This window comes from Silurus meridionalis, chromosome 10 (assembly GCF_014805685.1).
Source record: "Silurus meridionalis isolate SWU-2019-XX chromosome 10, ASM1480568v1, whole genome shotgun sequence".
Classification (NCBI taxonomy): domain Eukaryota; kingdom Metazoa; phylum Chordata; class Actinopteri; order Siluriformes; family Siluridae; genus Silurus; species Silurus meridionalis.
The window spans coordinates 3,119,173-3,139,311 of record NC_060893.1 but is presented as its reverse complement, the minus strand read 5'-3'; the positions used below and the strand labels follow the sequence as shown (position 1 = coordinate 3,139,311).

General features: G+C 40.3%; 1 protein-coding gene across 4 annotated transcripts in view; it reads right to left on the bottom strand.

Moving 5' to 3' along the window:
* Nucleotides 1-5,662: 5,662 nt before the first annotated feature.
* mybpc1 (myosin binding protein C1) overlaps nucleotides 5,663-20,139 on the bottom strand; it is a 44,833-nt gene continuing 30,356 nt past the window's right edge. For all 4 annotated transcript variants that reach the window (XM_046859923.1, XM_046859924.1, XM_046859925.1 and 1 more), the window contains 11 exons: nucleotides 20,033-20,137; nucleotides 19,695-19,883; nucleotides 18,613-18,747; nucleotides 17,659-17,826; nucleotides 16,295-16,383; nucleotides 16,019-16,214; nucleotides 15,768-15,907; nucleotides 15,501-15,660; nucleotides 14,358-14,494; nucleotides 12,435-12,621; nucleotides 5,663-6,391 (listed from right to left, as the gene is read on the bottom strand). In XM_046859923.1, coding sequence (XP_046715879.1) covers nucleotides 6,282-6,391; nucleotides 12,435-12,621; nucleotides 14,358-14,494; nucleotides 15,501-15,660; nucleotides 15,768-15,907; nucleotides 16,019-16,214; nucleotides 16,295-16,383; nucleotides 17,659-17,826; nucleotides 18,613-18,747; nucleotides 19,695-19,883; nucleotides 20,033-20,137 — 1,616 coding nt within the window. In that variant the 3' untranslated portion in view covers nucleotides 5,663-6,281. The remainder of the gene's footprint in view (nucleotides 6,392-12,434; nucleotides 12,622-14,357; nucleotides 14,495-15,500; nucleotides 15,661-15,767; nucleotides 15,908-16,018; nucleotides 16,215-16,294; nucleotides 16,384-17,658; nucleotides 17,827-18,612; nucleotides 18,748-19,694; nucleotides 19,884-20,032; nucleotides 20,138-20,139) is intronic.

The following is a 20,139-nucleotide window of genomic DNA, read 5'->3' as shown; positions in this document are numbered from 1 at the left end:
CAGGAGGGATGCATTTCCTTTGCCTCGGATTGAGGAGTCGCTGGATGCGTTGACGGGGCCTGTTGGTTTTCCACTATGGATCTAGCTAGTGGTTATAACCAGGTCCCTGTCACAGAGGGGATAAGCCAAAGACCGCTTTTGCACCCCATTTGGCCTGTTTGAATGGAATCGTATGCCTTTTGGGTTGTGCAATGCCCCTCTACCTTCCAGCGACTTATGGAGAGGGTATTTGGGGACCAACAGTGTCAGTCCTTACTTTTATATCTAGACGATATCGTGGTGTTCTCCACCTCAATTACTCAACATTTGGAGAGGTTGGAGGTTGTTTTAAGCCGTCTGGAGCAGGAAGGGTTAAAGGCTAGGCTAGAGAAGTGCGCCTTTCTTCAGCAAGAGGTGAAATATTTGGGTCATGTTATCTCTTCCAGGGGTGTGGCAACTGACCCTAGTAAGATCGAGGCTGTGGCCCAGTGGCCTCGTCCTCTAGCGTTACAGAGTTAAGATCCTTTCTGGGTTTTCCAGCTACTATCGGCGGTTTGTGGAGGGTTTGCCAAGTTGGCTGCCCACTGCATAAGCTGGTGGGGAATTTGCTGGTGTAAAGGGTAAGCAGAAAAGTAGGAGTTTTGCTAGTGCCTGGAGTGAAAACTGTCAGGTGAGCTTTGAGGGGTTAAAGGAGAAACTGACTACCGCCCCAGTACTTGCGTATGCGGATTTCTCTAAACCGTTTATTCTGGAGGTGGGCGCCAGTTATCAAGGGTTAGGGCAGTCCTTTCCCAGGAAACTGAAGGCAAGGTAAGACCAGTGGCATATGCTAGTCGCAGTTTAAGGCCCACTGAGCGCAACATGTCAAATTATAGCTCTATGAAGTTGGAGTTTGTTGCGCTCAAGTGGGCCATGACGGAGAAATTCCGTGAATATCTGTTGGGTAATAAGTGTGTGGTATTCACAGATAATAATCCCCTTAGCCATCTGACCTCTGCAAAGTTGGGGCGACTGAGCAGCGTTGGGCTTCTCAGCTGGCGGCTTTCGATTTTGAGATTAAGTATCGCTCTGGTAAGAGTAATAGAAATGCAGATGCGCTGTCACGGAGGGATCCCCTGGAACCTGGTGGGTTGGATGGGTTGACCCCCGGCACTGCAATTCCTGAGTCTTTGTGGCCATTAGCTGGGGTAGATTCTGTGGGTATAGCGACCCAGTGTATGGTCTCTACACTTCCTGGTTATTCTGCTGGTGACTTGCGTTCTTTGCAGGCAGCTGATCCAGTTATTTGGGAAGTGTTGCGATTTTGGAGACAAGGAAATCGCCCAGGACCTAATGAGCGCGCCAAATGACTAAGGCAGCCTTAACCTTGCTCCGCCAGTGGGATCGGTTGAGGAGTTAGATGGTATGCTGTATCGTCGGGTTCACTGCCCTAATGGTAAGGAAGAGATGTTGCAATTGGTTTTGCCTGCTGCCTTGAGACCAGAGGTGTTAAGGCAGTTGCATCAGCAACATGGACACCAGGGCAGGGGCGCACCATGGAGTTAGTGCAACAGAGGTGTTATTGGCGGGTGTGTCCTCGGATGTGGCAAGTTGGTGTCACGAGTGTGACCGGTGCCAGGCAGCCAAAGACACCCAGCCACTGGCTCAGGCTTTTATGGGGCGGTTAATGTCATCTAGGCCAAATGACATCTTGGCAGTGGACTTCACAGTGTTAGAGCCCACAAGCTCTGGCATCGAAAACGTTTTGGTGATGACTGACGTTTTCAGTAAGTATACCCTTGCTGTTCCAACGAGGGATCAGCGGCGGAGATGGTGGCACAAGCCCTGGTGACCGAATGGTTTTACAGGTTCGGTGTTCGGGCCGTCTCCACTCGGACCAGGGTCGAAATTTTGAGTCTTTGTTGATACGTCAGTTATGTGAGCTTTATGGTGTGGTGAAGTCTCGTACTACCCCCTATCACCCGGCCGGTAACGGCCAGTGTGAACGCTTTAACCGCACTCTACATAATCTGTTGCGTACTCTGCCAGTGTCCAGGAAACGAGACTGGGTAGCGTGTCTTCCCCAGGTAGTGTTCAGTTATAATAGCACCCTCATCAGAGCACAGGGAATCGCCACACTTCTTGATGTTTGGACAGGAGCCACGATTGCCTGTAGATTTTCTGTTGGGAGAGAACCACAGCTAAGGGAGGGTAGTGTGCATGACTGGGTCTTGGAACATCAAACGAGGCTCCAGGTGGCCTTTGCAGGTGCACGGGAACGGTTGCAGGTCATGGCTGATAGGCGCAAGGCCAATCATGATCAGCACGTCCGAGATGAACCATTGGTGGAGGGTCAACTGGTGTACCTCCGTGATTATGGGGTAAGGGCGCCATAAAATCCAGGACCTATGGAGCCCAGTGGTCTACCAAGTGATAAGGGCACCCAAGGAAGGTGGTGTAGTGTACACCATTGCGCCTGTAGATGACCTGACCAAGGTAAGGAACGTGCATCGTTCACTGCTAAAGAGAAGAGTCTGTAAGGACACAGTTGGTACTAACCATGGCAGTCCTTTACCTGACCCAGTTGTGGGCACATCATCGTTAGCTGAGGAAGAGGATGAGGTAGATTTATTAGCTTTGGTCCAAGAACGGGATCAAGTTGATGTCGAATTAAGAATTGGTGGGCTGGCATCTGGGGTGGAACATGATCCACAGGAGAGGGTGAGTGTTACGGGACCCGTTCCTGCTAACTGGCCAGGATTACAGGCTCCAGCTAGGGATACAGCTATGTTGCGGAGCCACAGCCTGAAGCCCTGGTTAGGGTGGATGAGGGTGCGTTACACAGGACAAAACGTGCAAATGCCAACATCCAAATGTACACCATCTTCCCCGTTCAGTGGGTGGGACAGGTGAGGGCTCCCAGCAGCAAATGCATGGCATGGTGCCAGGCATTTTTAGGCCATGGGATTAGGTAATCCTGACCCTAGTAGTAGGACCGTCGGGGCGACGATCCGTCAGTGGGGGGTAGATTGTAGTGGGACGAACTGTGGGTGTCCCTTTAAATTGTCATGAAAGCATCAGTTGTCCAATCAGATACATGCAAGACTATATAAAGGGGACTTTTAATGCACCATGTTGTGTGATCACCGCTTGTGTGTCATTGCCGAGGCCCGCCCTTCCTGGTTTAGACTCTTCCTGTCTCACAGGTATGTGCTTGCTAGCAAGTGTGTATCAACGTGTGTGTTTGTGGTAACTAGCGTTATTTGAATTATAGTTTCAACGTGTAATCATTTCATGTGGCTCGGCGACTGCTTTTAAACATGAACCCGCTGTAATCCCGTGCCTTCTTGCCGGTTTGATGTCCATTTGCCTGTGTGGCTGGACTTGTGGTCAAACGACAATATTAAGGTATGTGTAGCTATCTCTGCTGAGGTTTGTGGTGTTTGGTGGGATGAATAAATGTTCTACTTAATCCTTTTTTTAGGTGGAATAGTTTTAAGAGGAGTCATTCAGTGCGGCCTGCGGGCAACGTGCTTTGATGCTGCTGCTTTGTTTTACTCTGCTTTGCTTTATTTAACTTTGTATGCTTTTGTTTTACTTAACTTTGTCTGCTTTGCTAGCTTTTGCTTGCTTTGTTTGCTTTGCTAGCTTTATGCTTGTTTGCTCTGTTTATGCTTTGTTTCTTGCTTTTGTTTTACTTTACTTTGTTTGTTTAGGAACCGAGGCTTCAGGCAGACGGCTAGTTGGCCTTCGCGTGCGGTGGTGGGACTCTATCACAGGGTGCAGTGTGTTCACGCTTGGTCTTACCGTGTTTGTGTGAGTGTGTGTGTGTGTAGTGCGTTTTGTGCACTTGGCGTTATGCTCCTGGCGATATAGTAGCCGCATACTCATTAAGCTAGTTTACCTGCTTTAGGTAAGCCTCGGTTTCCTTTTTGTTTTTATGCCTATTTTATTCCAGCCCATAGTCATGTTTTAAAAGTAATACCCATATTTATTGTGAAATAAAACATTTGTTTGTATCTTTGGTATCCACGTCTCTTGCCTCTGTTTATTGAAACCACGTACCTGTGTGTCCTTTGTAGATGATTAATCTATAATAGTGTTCCCTGTTAACAGGGTGGCGTAGTCAGCTGAGTTATAGTTCCTGTCTAATTAACGTCCCGCCACACACAGCAGTTATGCTCACATCTACTGAGGAATAAAATTTTTTAAATGTATCAGTCAGGATTTCGGCCTCATCATAGCACAAAGACGGCGCTAGTTAAGGTGGTAAATGACCTGTTTTGGCCTCTAATCAGGGTTTTGTCTCTTTACTTGTTTTGCTCGACCTTAGTGCAGCTTTTGACACTATTGATCACACTATACTGCTTGCTAGACTTGAGAACGTTGTTGGAATAAAGGGAACAGCCCTCTCTTGGCTCAGGTCTTATTTGACTGATCACTATCAGTTTGTTGATGCAAATGGTAAGTTCTCCACACTCTCTGAGGTAAATTTTGGTGTTCCGCAATGATCTGTCTTAGGCCCACTGCTTTTTTCTTTATATACGCTGCCTCTGGGTGAAATTATACATAAACATGGTATTCGCTTCCATTGCTACGCTGAAGATACACAGTTGTATATTTCAGCAAAGCCAGATTAGAGAGATCAGCTTAACAATGTTGAGGAGTGTGTAAAGGACATTAGACAGTGGATGCTTGATAACTTTCTTCTGCTCAACTCAGATATGACGGAAGTACTTTTACTAGGACCACATGCAGCTAGAAGCAAACTTTCAGTCAAAAACGTTGGTGTGATTATTTACCCTAGTGTTTCCTTTGAGGCTCACATGAATAATATTACCAGGATTGCCTTCTTTCACCTTAGAAATATTAGAACTAGAAATATGGTCATTATAGACAAACTAGATAGAAAAACTAGTTAATGCTTTTGTTACATCTAGATTAGACTACTGTAATGCTTTACTGTATAGGTGTTGGAGTAAGTGCATTAATAAGCTTCAGTTAGTTCAGAATGCAGCAGCAAAAGTCCTCACTAGATCTAGGAAATATGACCACATCACCCCTGTTTTAATCGTCTACACTGCTCCCAATCAAATCTCGCATTGATTATAAAATACTACTATTGACGTATAAAGCACTTAACGGTCTCGCCGTCTCAGTTTCTGAGTGAACGTCTGTACCAGTATGATCCTCCACGCCTACTTAGATCAAAAGGTGCAGGCTATTTGTTGGTACTGCAAATAATGAAGACTACAGCAGGGGGCAGATCTTTCTCTTATAAACCCCACAGTTATGCAACAGCCTTCCAATCAGTGTTCAGGACTCAGACACAGTCTCAGTGTTCAAGTCGAGGTTGAAAACATATTTATTTAGTCAAGCCTTTTATCAGAAGGTAAAGGAGCAGATCTGGAGAGATCATGGATATAGAGTGTTTGGTGAACTGGGATATTTGTATGCTGTCGTCCCCTCACTCTCACACATTTACTCAGGTTTGTTAACGGTGGTGTGGTGGGTCGTCTCTTATCCCAGAGATCCCTCATGTCTGTGTTACCTTCTGGTTCTCCCGTGTAATTTGGCAAAGATTTATTATCTTGGCAGCTGATCAATCAGACTGAGCTGGATGTTTCAGTGATGAGGGAGGATGGAAAACATCTCATCTCTTATTAAACATGTGGTGTGCAAAAAAAAAGGCAAAAATGACTCATACTGTTACAAACACACGTCTTTATTATTGTAACATGTATTCAACTCAACCGTGCTAAATGAAGTATTGCTGCTTCTTTCGCTAGATATTTTCATCTTCACCAAAATCGGATATACAAACAAGGCAAACACTTCAAATGGATAGCTGGTTAAAGAGCTAGCATGTCAGAGAGACTAGTTTTGCTCTTGTACAATATTACACAGAGATTCTTTTGTTGTATTTTTTGTTTTGTTTTTCTCTTTGTCAGATTCACTAGAGTACACTGGAGGGAGAAGTGTTGAATAAATAAAACCAAAATAATACATCCAATTTCAATGGCAGCCCCGAGGCACACATTTTTCATCATGAGACACTATAATGCATTGACATATTTGCTACCATTTACTGTGTCTTACACATTTGAAACCTACGATCCAATTTCGCTGAAGACATGCATCTGTGCTTGAACAGGGTTTTAGAGAAAGCAGCCTGTCATACACCTATCCATTAGCAAACTTTGCTTAAATACTACAGGTCCATGTTCAAACAGCACATGCCATTACCAAAGACGGGTCACACATGTCATTAAAAACAGCTTGAGCAACAGGGATTACTGGGAAAGCACTGGATGAATCCCTCTTCAGTCAGATCCCTTCTTCTCCGACTCCGGCGACTTTCTCTCATTCATGAAATTATCAATAAGATGCAAAGGAACTCCACGCTTCATCAGCTCTAAGAATGTAAAGCCTCCTGAATGAAATAGAGAAAAATCATGTAGCAGGTGTATGAGGACAAGAAAGACACACTGTTGTGTTGTGTAGCGTAGCATAGTGTAGTGTGATGCAGTGTAGTATAGTGTAATGTAGTGTAGTACTGTAGTGTAATGTAGTGTAGTGTAATGTAGTGTAGTACTGTAATGTAATTTAGTGTAGTGTAGTGTAATGTAATGTAGTGTAGTACTGTAGTGTAATATAGTGTAGTGTAATGTAATGTAGTGTAGTACTGTAGTGTAGTGTGATTTAGAGTGTAGTTTATTATTGTGTAGTGGGGTACAGTGTTGTGAAGTGTAGTGCAGTGTAGTATAGTGCTGTATCATATAATGTAGGGTGTTTTTAGACAGTGTAGTGTAATGTAGTGTAGTATAAAGTTGTATTATGTAGTGTATTTTAGTGTAGTATAGTATTATATAATGTAGTATAGTGTAGTGAAGTATAGCATTGTGTAGTGAAGGGTAGTGTCACCTAGAATAGTGCATTACAGCATAGTGTAGTGTAGTATCATGTAGTGTAGGTGAATTGCTGTGTAGTATAACTGTATAGTATAGTGTATAGTGAGGACTAGTGTTGCCTAGTGTAGTGTTATAGTGAAGTATTATGTAGTGTAGTGTTGTACTGTGTAATTAAGTAGTGTAATATAGTGTAGTGTAGTGTTATATAATGTAGTGAAGTATCGTCTTTATGCAGTGCTGCATAGTGGTGTAGTGTTGTACTGTGTAGTGAAGTGGAGTGTAGTGAAATATTTTGTAGTGTAGTACTGTGTAGTGTAGTGTAGTACTGTGTAGTGTAGTCAAGTGTAGTGTAGTACAGTGAAGTATGGTGTAGTGTAGTGTATTGTAGTAAAGTATAGTGTCGCAAAGTATAGTGTAGTAAAGTATAGTGCCGTGTAGTGTATTGTAGTGAAGTACAGTACAGCGTAGTTTAGTAAAGTATAATTTAGTGTAGTACTGTATAGTGTTGTAAATAAAGTGTAGTGTAGTATAGTTTAGTGTAGTACAGTGTAGTGTAGTAAAGTATAGTTTAGTGTAGTACTGTATAGTGTAGTAAAGTGAAGTGTACTAAAGTATAGTTTAGTGTAGTACAGTATAGTGTAGTAAAGTGAAGTGTAGTAAAGTATAGTGTAGTGTAGTGAAGTATAGTTTAATGTAGTACTGTGTAGTGTAGTATAGTGTAGTACTGTAGTGTAGTGTAGTACAGTGTAGTGTAGTGTTATAGTGAAGTATTATGTAGTGTAGTGTAGTGTGGTACTGTGTGGTGTAGTGAAGTGTAGTGTAGTGTAGTAAAGTATAGTTTAGTGTAGTACTGTGTAGTTTAGTATAGTGTAGTAAAGTATAGTGTAGTGAAGTATAGTTTAGTGTATTACTGTATAGTGTAGTAAAGTGTAGTGTAGTAAAGTATAGTTTAGTGTAGTACTGTGTAGTGTAGTGAAGTGTAGTGTAGTGTAGTAAGTATAGTTTAGTGTAGTACCGTGTAGTGTAGTAAGTATAGTTTAGTGTAGTACAGTATGGTGTAGTGTAGTGTAGTGAAGTATAGTTTAGTGTATTAGTGTATAGTGTTGTAAAGTGAAGTGTAGTGTAGTAAAGTATAGTTTAGTGTAGTACTGTGTAGTGTAGTATAGTGTAGTAAAGTATAGTGTAGTGTAGTGAAGTATAGTTTAGTGTATTACTGTATAGTGTAGTAAAGTGAAGTGTAGTGTAGTGAAGTATAGTTTATTGTACTACTGTGTAGTAAAGTATAACTTAGTGTAGTACAGTGTAGTGTAGTGAAGTATAGTTTAGTGTAGTGCTGTGTAGTTAAGAATTGTGTAGTTTAGTACTGTATAATGCAGAAAAGTAATTAAGTGTAGTATTGTGTAGTAAAGTAGGGTGTGTAGTATTGTGTGGTGTAGTGTAGTTATGTGTAGTGTAGTGTGGTGTAGTGTGTGGACAGTGTCCAAAATGCACCTTTTACCTTTTATCAAGGAAATAGATTCAAGAAAGGGAAAGACACATAATGAAAGAAAGGCGTCAGTTCAGAAGCAGGCACTACACAAATCTGTGAGTACAGTAACATCTCCTAGAGTAATTTTATAGCAGTATACCACATGTGCTTGCTCTAAAATGGCTAATGCATCAGTTAAGTCAGTTAAATGCAATATACAGAAAAGAAATCCTGCCTAAAACTCTGTGGTTGCAAAAAAGTGGTGACAAACTGACCACTGCTGACTCAGACTGAGAGGAGGAAGTTACTCACCCTCTGTTTGGAATATTACATGTGGTCACAAACACAGTTACCATGAAACAGGGATCATGCAAGCAGCACACTGGCATCAGAGACACTTGCACTGGTTTTTAGATACAAAGAAAAGCGTGCTCACACAACAGCTTAGCACGGCGGTGGAAATGCATGCGGAAGGAACCAGGAAAACAGATTCAGTTACAGAGTGAACACGACTGATGAACAGAACCAATGCTAATTGCACTCGCACCATGACGACAACATGAAACGTTAGGTCTGCAGATCGTGGCCAAATCAGCAAAAGCAGGATTAGTAAGAGATGCAGAATGAATATTATAAATAAGCTTCATATGCCCGAAACCATATGAAAGCTTACCTTACATAAGAACAACACATTCACTATTCCTGAGTGATGACTGGGGAGAAAAGAGAAGAGGGGGTTAAACCCTAAGTGAGGGAGTTATGTGTGTGTCAGGCTGCATCACTGACTTAGTCATTACAGACTGAACATGGAGGATTAACACACAGTGATTTGCTGTAAAGGGAAAAAAACTAAGCGCTATGAGAGTCTGGCACACGTTTATTTGTATATTTTATAAACTGATGATGTTTTCTGAAACTGAACCTAAAAGCAGGGTGAGAACTATGAGTGTGCCATGCTCTCGCTCGTCTAGTGAACACAGAGAGCGTTCTGCTTCGAAAAATATTGATTATAAGCAGAACTCAACTCTCGTCTCTGACGTAAGAGCAGAAATGTTTTGTTAACAGGGGAACTGATTCGAAAATTTACACTGTGAAGCCCAGCTATGGAAATCTGCAAGTAAAAAGCAGCAGTTATTTTCCCATGATGACAAAAAGAACTGTAAATGAGAACCAAGACTGAACATCATCATCATCATCATCAAAACACGACAATCCTTTATCCAAAAGTATTGGAATAGCAAAGTCAATTCTATTGTTTTTATATAGGACATTTGGGGGTTAAAGGATAAATATATGAGACACCAGATCAGAATTTCTGCTACGAGTTATCTGATATTTATTTATTTGTTAGATGGATTTCTTTAAATAATAAATTGCTCTGAATGCCTACTTTCAGTTTAAGGCCTGTTTTTTCCTCTGTGAGGATTGCATAAATAAGGATAAACCAACAAGAAGACCAGAGAGCTGTCTTTCTGAGAAAAGTAAAAAAAAAAGACGGAAAATCGGTCAGATCCATTGTACAAGCATTTGTACACAATAAATCACTGGTATAGTAATAACTACAATAGATCAGCCAAGAAAAAACAGCAATTGATTCCAGAAACATGATAGAAATCTAAAGAAAAGACAAAAAAAAAAAACCATCTGGTATGTCAACTCCAACCTCTTCCAGGGCAGAGGTAAAGGTATAATAATACACCATCCAAAGAACACTTCAAGAGCAGAAATATGGAAGTCATACAACAAGATGCAAAGTATTTATCAGCAATTAGACCAGACAGAAATTCACGAAGAAACTCAGGGAAACAAGATGAACCTATACTAAAGTAATGGAAAGGACGAAGCAAGGGATATAATGCATTATAAGCGTTATTCACTTTAAACCTAAACGCCGATTAGCCATAACATTGCAACCATTGTCAGGTGGCATTTATAGCATTAATTATCTTGTTATAATGCCACCAATCACATGGGTGGGATTTTTTCTATACTTAGTATTTATAAATATATAATAGGGGTTCATGATTCGTTACGTACCACCGTTTCTAAATTATTGTTTGGTTCACTTTCTGTACAGTTAGGTGGAAGAAATGCAAAACATATAATTGCTTGCTGTTTTTTTTTAATTTATTTTATTTAATAAAGCAGTTTATTATTTGTAACATTTGTAAATATCAACAGTTTACATTTTTAAAACAATGTTAAATGAAATGCCTGCTTGGATTATATAATATTTAAAATATTGTATTGTATTGTATATTGTATTAAAAATAAAATATATATAAAAAAAGAGAATAAATCAATGTAATATACTTTTTATTATATTGAATAAACTGATTAAATAAAATTTAATTAATGGAAACATTCAATTAAATAGTTTACATTTGTAAGACACCATTTGGGTAATACAGATGTGTATATGTGTGTGTTTGTTATTTTGTGTGTGTATGTTTTACATTTAATATTTAATTTTCTAAAGGTATGTTCTACTAACTGTAATTTCCGGACTATAATGCGCACCCATATATAAGCCGCACCCACTGAATTTTACAAATATTTTTATTTTGAACATAAATAAGCCGCACCTGTCTATAAGCCGCTACACTGTCTACACTGAAACTAATGAACTATACACAGGCTTTAATGAAAGACAGTGTCTGTTACACGGTGTAACGGGTGAAATATGTTGTGGCTCCTTTAAGAGCATAGCGGTATTTTGGGAATAGGCTGCCGCAGCATTTTTCCGCTATTACTGCATGTGTGGAGACCGAGGAATATGTCCTTATTATCTTCTGATGCTCATTTCTAAGTTTCTTTGACTAACCCGTAACGCTGTTGGCATGAATAATAAAAAAGCACGAGTTTTGGAAACCTATCTGTGCTTATATGATTTCTGTTGTAACTGGAGTTAGTGAGCTCTCCCTTCACCCAGACTCAACGCGTTACAACGGCTTGTATCTAAACAGTAGCCTACCAAGAAAATCATTGTTCACTGTCTTCCTCCTTCCTTTCACAACTATTTCTCTCTGGAGTTTATCTTTTGGCATCGTCATGCGTTTAAAAAATAAAGTTTTTTCTCCCGATGCCGTGCAGCTCAGAACACAGGTGAGGTGCGTTTTTTCGTTTTCATTCGGAAATTTGTTTGGTCTAATGTTATGCGGTTCAGTTTTTTGGCTTGAAGTTTGTGAAACCGGGAAAAACCCAGGAAAAATTCATAAATAAGCTGCTTCGTTGTTTAAGCCGCGGGGTTCAAAACGTGGGAAAAAATATATCGGCTTATAGTCAGGAAAATACGGTAACTGTACTACTTATTTCAGCATACTTTAACAAATGTTTTCATTCCTTCCAACCTTCATTTATTCACTCCCTCGATATGCAGAATTGTCAGGTTTTTTTTCCTATAAAGAAAGACATTCTAGCAACTGCCGTCTGAGAAACTGCACAAAAATAGGTGTAACAAACTTGTAGCATCAAACTCAAAAAGACTTGAGGCTGTAATTGGTGCCGAAGGAGCTTCGACATGTGATGTTTTTTAATTTTTTAATTTTAATGAATTAGCAAAGATTTCAAACAAACTTCTTTCTCGTTGTCATAATGAAGTATTGTTTGTAGAATCTTTAGGAAAATAATGAATTTAATCCATTTTGGAACAAAATGTGGAAAAAGTGAAGCGCCTACTTTCCGGATGCACTGTAATCTGATCTAATCTAATTTAATATAATCTGATCTAATATCAGGCAGGTGGTTTTAATGTTATGGCTAAACAGTATATTTTCAACACTATTGCTCGCCTATAAATTGGGTGGTCTGCCACCAAAGATGCCATGTTCTAAGTAGTTTAACATATTGAGATGTAAATATCAGGGGAAAAAAACAGACATTCTGATCGGTTCTTGTCTTTTTCGTCTCATATTCATCTATCATGAGCAAACACGTATAAAATGGCCTTCCAATACCTTTACAGGGGACTGTGTTTAGTACTCCTGTTATAATCACACGCAAATGTGAAGAACCAGAATGAACATGAGATGAGACACAATTGCTAAGATACAGTGGACTGCTCTATGCATGTAAACTGCACCGAAAGCCAGACTGACCTTTCACCTCCAGTTTGCACTCCACCTGGGCCTCGCCGAGGTCATTGATAGCCTTGCAGGTGTACATGGCTCCGTCGAACGGGCTGGGCTTCCGGATCTCCAACGTGCACACACCTTGGCTGCTGAACATGCGGTAGCGTGGGTCATCGATGATGGGGATCTTATTCTTCATCCAGATCACTTTGGGCTTTATGAGAGAACAGAAGAAACATGTCTCAAAAACATCAACATATGTAAAATACGTGAAGGCATATTGTGTGATAATGCCATCATAATTTGCTCAACCAAGTTATAATATTAGGTAGAATTGCTGCTTCAGAGCTCCAGGAATTCTGGAGTGTAGGTTACTCTCTGTGTAGAGTTCCTGTGCTTGTTCATCTCATGTCTATGTGGGTTTGCTTGCGGATCTTTGAAAAGTTTAATAAAGGTGTTAATGTGTACATTGTGAAAACATGAATTATTCAAGGCATTGATTCTGCTGGATATGTGAATACATGGATTCTTTTAGTAGTTCAGTGAGGAAAACCTGGATTCTTCTGGTCATGTGAAGACATGGATTTTTCTAGCAGTTCAGAGACCCCTTATCTTGCTGGTTTAGTGGTTCAGGAGCTATAATTTTGCTTGTATTTTGCTGTATTATATGGATTATCACACTAATCTATTACTTTTATATGGTTATGTAAAATTTCACAGAAAAATGGTCAAGGCCATCAAGCAAAATGCAGGATTGTTGGTGTTCAGTTTTTTTAAATGGTCACGTTGTCATTCTTCAGCTTCAGACTGAAACACTGAAACTATCATTTTACACAATTATCAGCTGCAAAACTCATAAACTTCATCACATGAACAACCTCAATTCAAAAAATATTAACTCCTCATATACAACTGAGAAAAAAGAAAAGAAAGTCGGGACAATCTCCTTAATGAGTTCAATGACAGACATCAGGCATCCCCCAGATATGTATGTTAGGTCATTCTGCTGATTTTCACCTCAATTATTATGGAAAATATTACTCAACCACCCATATAAAAGTCTTAAAATGAGAAAAGAACACATCAGGAATAAGCTGTGTGGTCATCATGTCTATTTCAAACTTATCTAGCTAGTAAACAGAGTCTCTACCCGATCTGAATCCACTGATATAAATGCTAAAGTATTCCTTTGCATAATCCCATCAGACAAGAACACAATCTCCAAGGAAAGGTCTATACTTTTTTATGACGAGAATATACTAAACAACCTGTATGTAGCTGACAGTCATGTGGTGAAACATTAAACTCTTGACCTCTTCTGCATCTTGGTATAAAAATAATACCGATCATAAATTCAACTATCCACAGGGTTCCAATAATTTGACATCGACTAATAGGCACCTGATGTGACTTGTAATGAAAAATAGATGATGTGCATTTCTATAACTGAGGCCGATTCGCATCTCGATGCATAACCGATACACACTTTTTTATGCCGATGCACCTATATAAGCACGAACTACAACAAAAAACTGGGGATGGTTCCACATCAACTAAAGATCCATGAAGTTACTAAGCAACTTCAGAACTTTGAGGATGAATTTGGACTGTAATTAATTTCAACAATCTACTACAATGTGTTCAGGACCACAGTTCTTTATTTAAGTGTCCATCATTCAACATCTTCAACAACAGCAAGTATTGACCACATGTTGGAAAGCATACACTAATCTTTTTCTCAGGTGTCCACAAACTTGTGGCCTAACAAAAAAATGACCAAAGTTCAAGTGATTTCCTGTCCATTTTACCACATAAAAAAAGCATCTTTTTAGAGTAATAGATGCTTTAAATTAAAATAATATGAAGTTTGTAGCATTACTGACTCGTGTGCAGCTGTTTAGTGCTGAAACTCTGATATTAATCACTGAGTTGCATTTATCTCACACATACCCGGGGGTTGGCCCGGACACTGCAGTTCAGAGACGCGTTGTACCCAGCGACCGCAAAGGTGTTAATGAGGGGCTGGGTGAACTTGGGTGCCTCTGCGAAGTCGTAGCAGATGTACTCTGGGTTCTTCATGTTCATGCCTGAGAAAGAGGGACAGGAGGAAGAAGAGGGAGAGGAGGAGGAAGAAAAGAGGGAATATGGAGTACGGGAGTGTGCATGATACAGGCCAAGCACTGTATCATGGGGGAATTTCCCTTATGTAATGAAGAGACAACACGGGTTTGGGTTCTCATTATCCCATTTAAAGCAAGTGTGCAATATTTTATTCATTACTTTTTAGTGGGGCAAAAAAAAGAACAGCTTCTTGACCTTCTTACAAATATATCATATTCATTTCTGGCCAAATAAGCAGCAGAAATGATGAGAATAAAGTTTCCTACGATATAAGTGTATTATAGTGTTTCCTATTCTAAAATTATAATGTAAATATTAAAAATAAATAAATAAATAAATAAATAATGTTTTTATATATACGGTGGAGGAGTGAAAGAGGATCCCAGCAATAACCTTTTTTATGTAATATTACTCACATTTAAGTTCCTTGAACAATGAGGAGGAGAAATATTTTTTCAAGACAAAACACATAACATGTTATAGAAAAGGTTTACCTGGATACTCTATATGGGCAAAAGTTTGTGGACACCCACACTCTCCTGGGAAGATCTTCCACTAGATTTTTGTGAAGATTTGCACTCCTTCAGTCACAACACTGCTTGTAAAGTCAGGTCGGATGTAGTTGAGATAAGGAGGCCTGGGGTGCAGTCAGCATTTACATTCATCCCAATAGGGATTGAGCTCTATCTCAGAAGATCTTCCGCATCTTCCAAACCCATGGAAGCCATATCTTCATCGAGCTGGCTTAGTTTGTGGGTCTCCTAGCTCAAGTGAAGGGAAAATTACATGCTCCTGCATCCAATTGTGTTTTTATACAATTGTGTGACATTGTGGTGAAGAAGCACGTACGGGTGGAAGAGTCGGGTGTCCGAATACTTTTGACCACACAGTTGTAAGCAGGCCCAAGACACCTAAAACTGAAAGTGTAGGAAATCAACATTAATTCGTTCACCCAAGTGAGTTGGAACTTACCCTCCTTCACGATGACTGCGGTGTCTTTCGTGATTGTGGCGTTCTCGCTCAGGCCCACCATATTCTCCGAAAAGATCCTGAAGTAGTACTCGTTGCCCACCACCAGCTCGCTGATAGTGATACATGTGCGGTGGTAGTGCTCCACACAGGTGTACCACTCCTGTAGACACAAGATCTTAAACTCATTTGAGGAGACTGCAAAGCACCGGAGAAAGAATTCACTGAGACTGGGTTGTGATAGAAAATAAAAAAATGTATATACAATACCATGGTCTTTTTATCCGCCTTCTGAATGGTGTATCCTGTTATGGGCGCATTGCCGCTATCCTTGGGTGGTGTCCAGTCCAGAGCAACATTCTCCCCCCAGACCTCCTCAATTCGAACACATTGTGGAGGACCAGGAAGGTCTGAACAAGAGACAGTTAGAACAGAACACTTCAAAATGGATCCAGAAACTCTAATCAATATATTACTAATATTTCCAGACTCTTGGAGTATTACAGAAGCTGATTGCTAACCCACGATCTGGATGTCCAGGATGGCGGTATCGACAAGTTTTTCCACCTGGACAGCCATCTTATATTTCCCAGAGTGCTTGCGTTCAGCTTTGCGGATGAAGATGATGCTGTCGCAGTCCGAGTTGCGGATGTTGACCTGCGTTTGTTCGATAGCCTCATCGTCCTTCAGCCAGGTGATCTTTGGTCGGGGTTTGCCCTGGGAGAAACATTAAAATTACATTCAGAAATTTATTTTTTATAACTGTCATTTCTGTACATTACTGATCATTGGCTTACCATGAACGGGACCACGATGTTAACTTGTTCTCCGACCTTACGCATGTACGTCTGCTTCAAGTGGCGAGGGACACGGATCTTTGGGGGCTCTGCAAGACAAAAGATTAATTTTATAACTCAAATAAATTTTTATGAATTTAAATCAGGGTTCTTGAACTTTTTTTTCTTTCGGGCTACTTAATTTGTTGTTTCTTTTATGGGGGGCCGAAGTGACTAGCAGATTGTATTATGATTTTAAAAGTATTAGTCGATTAGTTGAAGTTGTTCTGCATCGTACAGACAAATGAGCATTACTTTGATATTTCGTCTATTAAAAAAGCATTATTACAATCAATGAAATTTTTTTTCATATTCAATGCTATTTAATTCAAAACATTTACTTATGCATATGGTTGGTGGGGGAATCGAACAAATAATTAGGCTACGTTAATAACGAGGTCAACCGATTTTACTGATATTGAAAGCTAGGTTGGATCAAACTTGCTCATAACCGATTAATCAACTAAAAGTTTTTAAAATGGATACTGAATAAAAGAAATAAACCAAACAAACAGCATGTGGCGTCAATGATTCACCTCCAGAGGTCGCTCTTATAATGACAGCATGAAGCGGAAGCCGGAAAAACTATCGGTATAAATTTTTGCTAAGTTCGATAGGTATAGTTCCAGCAATCGGTGCCTAGACCTCTATTAATAACTAAGGCAAATTTTAGTTTGAAAGCCAACCTTTATTATCAAATTATTAGATGTGTAAAACATACAGTAATCCCTCATTTATCACGGTGGTTACGTTCCAAAACCGTCCGCAATACCTAAAAAACCGCAGTAAACAGACGCTACTCCAAAAATGCTATTTTATGATTACAGTACTGTACTGTATTAACATTTTACTTCATTTGATATTAAATAATTAGATTTTTATTGCTAAATTTCATTATTTCAACTCCATAAAAACAATTCCCTATAAGTTCTTTGGTCTATCGTTCTATCCGAAATACCAGGAAAATTAGCCAAACAAATTAGTTATGTGGCAAATGCAATTCCGCCATTAACCTGGGAGCGTGAAATTCAAACCGAGGTAAAGCAGAGGGGTTAATGCATAATATATAATTACATTTTCAAAAAATGTCTCTGGAATTGTTCAGAGGACCGTTGTGAATGTGGGGTCTAGACGTAGTTTGAGGAAACCTGATGTAAATCTTCCAATCAAATATCTAGAACCGATGTGTCCTGTTTGTCCTTTTCTTTGTATTTCAGTATGTTTAATTCACAGCAGTGACTTTTGAGGTCAATTATTCACCAAATAAAAAAAATCTTTGCTTTTATCAAACAAACAAAAAAGTAGCAGCAGGTGAAGTAGCTCACCAACGACCTCTTTGACTAGGATCGAGTGCTGAGTGGTGCGTGGTAAACTGGCACCCGCTGCGTTAATCGCCTTCACTCGGATAAGGATCTTGGATTCTGGTACAAGGCCTGTGAGGGTGTATTTGGTTTTCTCAGTCAGTTCCTTATTGGCAAGGATCCAGTCATCAGCTGTGGAAATAAAAAAAACAGTTTAGTGAATATATAAACACTTTTTTGAGAGTGTTTGCTTAAAAAAACATCATGGTATGATTATTACAGTAGCTTAGTGGTTGTGGCATTGGACTCTGAATTGGAAGTTCAAATCCCAGCACTGCCAAGTGTAATAATGTAAATATGACATTAGTTCTGTTTTCCGACTTCATTATTTACAATTATCAGTCCTCAATACACCAATCAGGCATATAAGACCACCTGGCTGATATTGTGTTGGTCCCCTATTACTGCCAAAACAATCCTGACCTGTCGAGCATTAACAACATTAACCTCATCAGTAATTTGGACCAGCTTTCGTTCCCCACGTGCATCAATGAGCCTCGGCCGCCGGTGACCCTGTCGCCGGTTCACCAATGTTCCTTCCTTGGAGCACATTTAATAGATACTGACCACTGCAGACCAGGAACATCCCACATGAGATGCAGTATTAGAGATGCTCTGACCCAGTCGTCTAGACGTAACAATTTGTCAAATTTGCTCAAATACATACACTCGCCCATTTTTCCTGCTTCTAACATCAACTTTGAGGACAAAATGTTCCAGGTGCTATGATGAAGAGATAATCAGTTTTATTCACTTCACCGCTCATAATGTTAAAATGTCATAATGTTATGCCTGATCGGTGTGTGATGATGATGATGATTCTTTTAAAACAGCTTATATATGATTAACTATCATCTAGTATAGTGCTGGACATTTTTAGTATTTAGTGTTAATGATTGTTATGGTAGGGCGTCTTACTTCCTTCGATGCAATACTCCACTTGGTAGCCATCTAACCCGGCGGCACCGATGGTTTCCGGAGGACGCCACTTCATCGTCACGGTCGTGTCTGTCACCTCATCAACCACCAGCATGGTGGGCTCACTAGTGACAGCTTGAAATAAAAAACAGTGAGAAAGACAGAGAGTGAACACAAATGATTTTGCAATTACTCATAGTAAACACCATGAACCCAAGTCCTGCTAAACTGCTACTAAAAACAAATCCCTGTGTTATAATAAGCTCCACTCTTCTGGGAAGATGTTCCACTAGATTTTTGTGGGGATTCAATCATCCACAAGGGTGTTAGTGAGGTCAGGTACTGATGTAGGTAAGAAAGTGAGGAGGCCTGGGGTGTTCACGTCATTGTGTTCAATAGAGTTGGAGCTCTACAGCAGGACCTCTTCCACTCCAACCCATGGAAAGCAGATCTTCATGGAGCTGGCTTTGTGAATAGGGGCATTGTCATGCTGGAACAGCCTTCAACTGAAGGCAAAATTTCATGCATTGAATCCAAAGATGTTCTGTACAATTGTGTGCCTCTAACTCCAGGGAGAACCACATATGGGTGGAAAAGTCAGGTGTCCTAATACTTTTGTTACCAATAGATTTGGTTACTGGTTGGCTCTGCTGCACACAAATACACACATAAACACACACATGAGGGGGAGTTATGTATATCCGTCTGGCATGCCCTCTCCTTGGGCTTGGGATGGATCCTGATCTCCTAAACTTTTAATTCTGCCATAATAATGACATGTTTAAAGTCCTGTAAATCTCAGGCTTGCGCTATGCACAGAGTGAGAATAGTTTATATCTCTGGAAAGCAACAGCTGCAAAAGGGTTGTGTGAAGGGCAAGCTCAAATATGGTGATGGTGCCATGGCATATCTGTCACTGTCTCATGTGAAAGGATCTGCTGGGATTGTGAGGTATTGTCTTACATAAAAGGGCTGTGACAGAACCAAGCAGAAGGACTTATAGACAGGTGGAGGCACTGGAGACGTAACGAAGAGCAGTAAGTTGTGAAAGGTCTAAAATGTGTAAAAGGTGTGGTACTCACCAAGGGGAATAAAGGGTTTGGAGGGATCACTCGGCTTGGAAACCCCGATCGTGTTAACAGCAAAAATCCGCACCTCGTATGGCACCCCCTCGATCATCTTCTTAGGCTCGAACGTGGTCTCTTTGCAGAGGTCGAAGTTCAGACGCATCCATCTGGAGCTCTGCTTCTTCTTCCTCTCAATGAAGTATCCTGAAGAACAGAACAGTACAGGTCAATGCTGGGGTTGAGGAAAATGCTTTTTTTCCAAAAAGTGGTTATGATTGGGATTTGGCTGTAGATACAGTAAATATAGTGTGAAAGGGCCACCAATGAAAAAAATTTACAATGTATTTCCTTACCCAGGATTGGAGAACCACCATCATAAATAGGAGGATCCCAGGTCATTGTACACCAGTCACCACCAACTGCAGGGACCAAAGGAGGTCCAGGAGGATCAGGAATATCT